The sequence below is a fragment of the Eublepharis macularius genome, chromosome 1 (genome assembly GCF_028583425.1).
Source record: "Eublepharis macularius isolate TG4126 chromosome 1, MPM_Emac_v1.0, whole genome shotgun sequence".
Taxonomy (NCBI): Eukaryota; Metazoa; Chordata; class Lepidosauria; order Squamata; family Eublepharidae; genus Eublepharis; species Eublepharis macularius.
In genome coordinates, this window is record NC_072790.1 from 194,821,760 (window position 1) to 194,827,945 (window position 6,186).

General features: G+C 44.2%; 1 protein-coding gene across 1 annotated transcript; it reads right to left on the reverse strand.

The window, feature by feature from the left end:
* Positions 1-3,605: 3,605 nt before the first annotated feature.
* Positions 3,606-5,791, reverse strand: TBCC (tubulin folding cofactor C). Its single transcript, XM_054981761.1, has one exon. The coding sequence runs from the start codon at positions 5,770-5,772 to the stop codon at positions 4,717-4,719; it is 1,056 nt and encodes a 351-aa protein (XP_054837736.1). The 5' UTR covers positions 5,773-5,791; the 3' UTR covers positions 3,606-4,716.
* Positions 5,792-6,186: the final 395 nt, after the last annotated feature.

The window sequence follows — 6,186 nt, forward strand, 5'->3', positions numbered from 1 at the left end:
GGAATTAATCCCTTTTCAGAAGGGGACCAACTTTAAGAAGACCCACCACCATTCATGCCTTGAAGATCTCAAATGCTGTAACTCTGTCTGAGTCATTATGGCTTGGCCCTTCCATCTTGCTAAAAGATACTTGGGTAAGTTTTTGGAGATACAAAATTAACAAATCTCACATAAATAAAAAAGATTATTGGCGAATAGCATGTACAAGTATTTCTGGTGGCCCCTTGCACACAAAGGAGAAACAGCCTCTAAGTTTCAGATGATTAAAGCTGGATCTGCAAGACGTCATTCTAATACTAATCGGTGTGATCCAATTTAGAGAAATCTCTGCCAGCAGATGACCAGTGGAAATAATCCCTCATTTTACTAGTTAGGGGATTAATGTTTTCACATGATATAATACAACTGAAAATCAAGGATAAGAAGACCCTATTTCCAAGATTTTTTTTCCTGGCAGCTCTTTGATTAAAAGATTTTCAACTTAGATGTGACTACATATTGACTTGATAAATTACTGTACTGAAACTGCTGAGGCTGTGCTGATTCACATCCTGTCATTCACCTTGTCATATATTTTTAGTGATGGAATTAAGGACACTTTTAAGTGACTTAAAAATTGAAGTTTATGGAAGCCCTAAAAATGGAAACAAAAAAAATGTTATCTCCTAACTTTGACAGGAAGAAAAGTGAACCGAGAAACCAACAATCACGATCCAAAAAATCAGAAATACTGGTGTGACTCTTGAGCTGCTTATAAGCTAATCGTGTGGGCCAATAATGGAGCAAGCCTTGCCAAGGTTACAGGAAAAAAAGCTGACTGTCCAGTAACTTGTAGGTAGCCATGTTGGTCCATAGCACATATATATGTAAAAATATGTATCATGTTATCTAAAAAGAAAAAAAAGTAGGGCAGATGTTTTAATTAGGCAATTAATTTAATATGTGATTATTTTAAAATTGTATCTATTCTTTTCACCAACTTTGAATCCTGATTGTGTCAAGAGAAAAGCAGGTATATAAATGTTCTAAATCAAATAAACATTCCATGAACATTTCTGTCAGTAGCTTGTATTGGCAGTATGACTCCAAGAATGACACTGCTCTCCTGATTAAGGGGATCTTTGCTCCAACATCACAGCTCAAAAAGAGGCTTTCCCAGACTTTTGAGATTTAACAAGATGTTGGATACAGGACCCAGCAAACAGAAAGGCTGTTCAGGAAACATTGGAAAAGTTCATATTTGTGTATAGATATGATTGGGATACATGTACCATGCTGTGACATTTCCTTCTAGTATGCATAAATATTAAGGAAGTGCTTGTTACATATTCAGCGTCCTCAGTGCAATGATCATGTTAGAAAGTTGTGTGTTCCTCCTTCCATTCATTCTAGCAACTGGAAAGAGTTTATTGGCAGCAAGACCTCTCTGAACCACCAATGGTCCCTGCTTCAGCTTCAAAATCTGCACCCAAAGACTCAAAAACTGATTAGGGAAAATGAATAAGCGCTGATCTTTAGGCAATAAACTGTCAGAAGAATGATCCTCCTACATGACCTGAAATCCAAACATAGGTGGAGGGGGGGGGGGACACAATGCTGTGGAGAGGATCTCCATGCACCATCTAGTGACTGTCTATAAGAGGACAAGAAATGCAGATCCAGTCAAATATTAACTTCTACTTAGACTAACTTAATTGTGAGACAGAGGCTTGTAAATTACAAAACCTAGACATTCAAGCCAAAAATTGCTTCTGACAATTTATATTTCCTTAGCTTTTGTCACATCTGCAGACTTTCAAGCCCAGAATACAGGAAGCCAGTTTGGGAAGACACTTTTATTAGGCTACAAAACAGGTCCACTGTTATGTTTTTAGCTACTTGTATTTTAAACACTATTGACTTCCTTATGCTAGCAAATAAGATACCGGAAAGCTCAGAACTGCCCTGCCAAAATCATCCAGCAGAAACTGCATAATGGTACACTCATCACAGAGGTTACATTGTTCATACAGTCCCTTTTCATATGTACAACTACAGGTAGTATTTTGTAGGAGCTGTGACTGGGATTTCTGATATTTAAAAAAAGGAGAGGTTGAGGTAGACACAGAACCCAATATGGCAGGAATTGCAAGCAGAGTCTCTGAGGAATAATCTTCCCTCTCTGATCAGGAAGCAGTCATTATGCTTGAGCTTGGGGGTTACAACGGTCCTCTCAAACAGGAAGGGGCAGGAGCTGCCAGATTTCCTCATGGGTCAACAGCACTTTATCAACATCAGGAGTTAGCAAATTTAACCCTATATACATAAGACAGGAGATACCTAACATGCTTATTTATAAAACATTAAAGGTTCTTAGCAAGGCGGGTATGTCTTTAATACACAGTAGCAAATCCTTCTCAGCCAGTTCTACATCACAAATGGACAGCTCCTCATTAGCTATTCAGAGTGGTTTGGGGACCAGCTATATATTTTCATCATACAACCCAATCTTTCTTACCATGAATAAAATCTCTCAGTATACATCAGCAGGGGCATTTCATCTACACCCTCAAAAAGATACAGCGATTAAGAGCCAAATCTCCACACAATTCTTGAGAACAGAAATTATTTTTTTACTACTTTAATAGTAGGAGATAACAATGCTTGTCTCATTCAGAAGCTGGCCATCCTTATTTTGTACTTAGCCCCACAAACCACTAGAAATAATTTGTATGTAACTGTAACCAGGGTAAAGCACCTTTTATGGTTAATGATTCTGTAAGTCAGCTGTTGACAACTGCTCTGAAGCAGGGAGAGGACTAGGCTACTCTTTACTTTGACTAGTACCTGTGCTACTCCAATTACTGTGCTTTCTAGAAACTAGATTCTTTCTATGGCAAAGCTGTCATCATTCTAAAAATGAACGCTGCTGTTATTGTCTACTGTTACAAGCTTCAGTGCTGTCTACAAGAGGTCTGCTGAGAGCAATCACAAAGATTTGGGAAGGATAGGACAACAGTTAGCTTAAATAAACTTGGGAAATTGAACTCTGCCTTCTTTTGGGGATTACTACCTCATTACATTTTCTGGCTTCATACCTCTTAAGCTTGCATAAAGGTGTGGTTTTCCTGGTTTCAGTTACCATACTGGAAAACACAAGGTACTACAATGGATCCAATCAGCTATCCTACTCTTTTCCCCTAGAAATATGGCTTAGAAGCACACTCTTAACATATTGCTTTTTGCCTTGGAAGTGGCTTGCAAACTTAATTAGGAAACACAATTGGCCAATGCAGATTAATTGTTGGGAGGAACCTCACCAACGTGCCAGCTGCAGGAATGAGATCTTTCCCTTTTAGCCTAGCTGTAGCGCCGGCAGAGCTATGCGGGAGCAGTGCCAGTTTCCCCACACGCATTGCTTAAAGAACTGCCTGGCCCAAAGGCAAGCACATAAGAAATTGCTTTTCACTGTGGGAGGATATATACTATCAGAAGCAGCATACATAAAACATGAAACACTTCCACCCTGTCCACAGGCAGAGCTAGAAACAAGCAAATCTCTCTCTCTTAGTCTGCTACATGAAAAGGAAGAAGCATACCGCGACTGACACACACCAAAAAGAAAATTCACAAGAAAACCTTGTTTTAATCCAAGACACCATAAGACGTATGTACTTAAGAGTAAAAGCAACAACAGTAACAGAATAATGCAGTAACAGGTTTCTTCAGTATTGCTTTGTAAAGTTAGTATATTAATATAAAATCTAGAGAGACTAGCATTGACAACATTGATTTTGCTTAATGGTATAAGGTACAGATTTGGTAGCCCGGTCAACTCTTGTTAACAAAACACAAAATAAATAGTACATTGAAATGTGAAACAACCATACTGCAAAACATACAAGTATTGCTTTAAATAGCACACTAAATGGGAAAGTAATTTGCCAGCTATAAAACCCATTATGAATACAACCTGGTTTATTAAATAGTTCTACATACTGTTTTCAGACATATAAACATGCCCTTAACTTTCTTACAGTGATTTTTGTTTAACTACTTTGAATTAAGGGCATTTAAAGTAGAAGTTGAAGCCCCTATGAAGTTTGTGCCAGGAAGCAAAGCATACTTTGGACTACTTTAAAGATTAAGCAACCAGCAAAAGGCACACAGCAACGTTTCTGCCATTCCCTGTAGTATTTCCAAGCCATTACCCATTCTACATTAATGCTATCCACATAGTACAATAGAAGTATCACTTCATAGAGTATAGATGACAGTTACCTCTAGCAATTAGCAGATAAAAATCAACACCAATCACCAACAATACTTCTCAGTAATACTTTGCATTAGGATGCATCTAGAGAAATTGTGTGAGCCAAAAGCAATATAAAGGAGCCTTTTACCTTGCTTGCTCAATCATGAAACAGAGATGAAGCATATTATTTTTAAAATGTGTGCTACAGTCATACAGCCATTAAATATCTCACTCTGTTCAAAAAGGGCAAAACACAGCAGCCCCTCTCATCTAAAACAAAGACAACACAGAAAAAGTGAGCTCCAGGAGTCATCATTGGCTGGCAAAGTAAAAGAGCTTCCAAGGTCAAGTGTTCGAGCACTTTCATTACAACACCCAGCTTAAATGATAAACACAAATAAACGGCATCATTCCCCAGCAACACAGCTAGCTCCAGACCTTCTGCAAATTGCAAAAACAGTAGCAGATAATGAGTTTCCTATTCAGTTCCAGCTGAAGATTCTCTCCTCCTCCGGGATCACACTCCAGTTCGGAGAGGGCTCATCCCGGGCCAGCCAGTTGAAATCATCCACCTGGCTCCAGTTGTCCCTGCTTCTATCGAGTCCGGAAGTCTCGAAGTCGGCCTCAATGCCAGCATAGTTCCACGTGTACGGTGCGAAGCGGACGCCGCTGCAGTCCTCCAGTATGGCTCGGCTCGTCACCTGCACGTAGAAGCTACTCTGGGTGGTGTGGTGCGTGCGGAGCTGCTGGCAGGCGAGGGCCACAAGGCAGCCGCTGCAGTCTTCCATTAACACAGAGGTGGACACGGGCCCGCAGAGCAGCGTGCAGTCCCGGCAGCAGCGCACCACCAGCGTGTTGGGGTTGCCCCGCAGCCGCACCCGGCAACGGCTCAGCTGAGACAACGCCACGTTCCGCTGCAGCAGCTCGGCCGGGCCCAGCTCCAGATCTTTCCCCTCGGCCTGGCTGAAGCCACACTCGGGATCCGCCGAGGGCTCAGAAGAGCAGGGAAGGGCCGCCCCACTCGACGCTTGCGGCCGCGCGGAAGTCTTCGGAGGCTCCCGAGCTGCCGCGGCCTCCTTCTTGAGGGCCCGGAAAGCGAAGCGTTTCTTGGGCTGCACCTGCAGGCGCCGTTCGGACAGGGCGCCCTGTAGCCTGGCCACAGTCGCTTGCGCCTGCCGCACCTCGTAGGGGGCCAAGAAGCGCACCGAGTCCGTCAGAAGTCGCTGCAGGCTCTGCAGTCGCCCGGCCGCTTCCTCCAGCCGCCCGGCAGCAGCAGCCTCGTCCGACGCCGGCTCCAACAGCGCCTCGACGGCTTCCCGCTCTTGGGCAAAGGCGGTCGTGAAGAAGTCGCTCTGCTCTTCTTGCACGGCTTGCGCGCTGCGCTCCCGCCGCCTCCGCTCCGCATCCTCCCGCCGCTCGGCCTGTCGCTGCTGGAGCCGCTCCGGAACCAACGGGGGGATGGTGGTCGCGGCAAGCGAGAACCGCTCAGCTTCCGCCTCAGAAACTGCCTCCATCTTCGCCTCGCTCTGCGCTTTCATGCGGCCTCAACCACCTCGCACTAAGGAGAGTGCCCATTGGCTCCCCGGAGCCGTTCCGGTCCCGTGATTAGCGGGGAGCGCTTACAGCGTGGTGGGCGGGGCCTTCCCCTTTCTTAAAGAGGCCACTGGCTGTTGGAGGAAAGCCTTCGGGTGGGTTGCTATAGGGAAGGGCAGAGGGGATTGGGCGGGTTCGCGCTTGAAGGAAGTGGTGCGCGCCTTACATGGGAAAGGGCGTGGCGAAGAAGGTTGCGATCCTGTGCGCGTTTCCTGGGAGTAAACCTATTGCATACGATGGGTTTTACTTCTGAGTAAGCATACATAAGGATTCGCTATCGGATTCTTCAAAGATGCTGCTTGTGCTAGTCGTTAAACTCGAGTTTGGTTCCAGCTGTACCAAGCGGTGTATATTTGTTT

Coding starts and splice junctions, on each gene's coding strand:
- TBCC (XM_054981761.1), bottom strand. CDS start 5,772: ATGAAAGCGCAGAGCGAGGCGAAGATGGAGGCAGTTTCTGAGGCGGAA.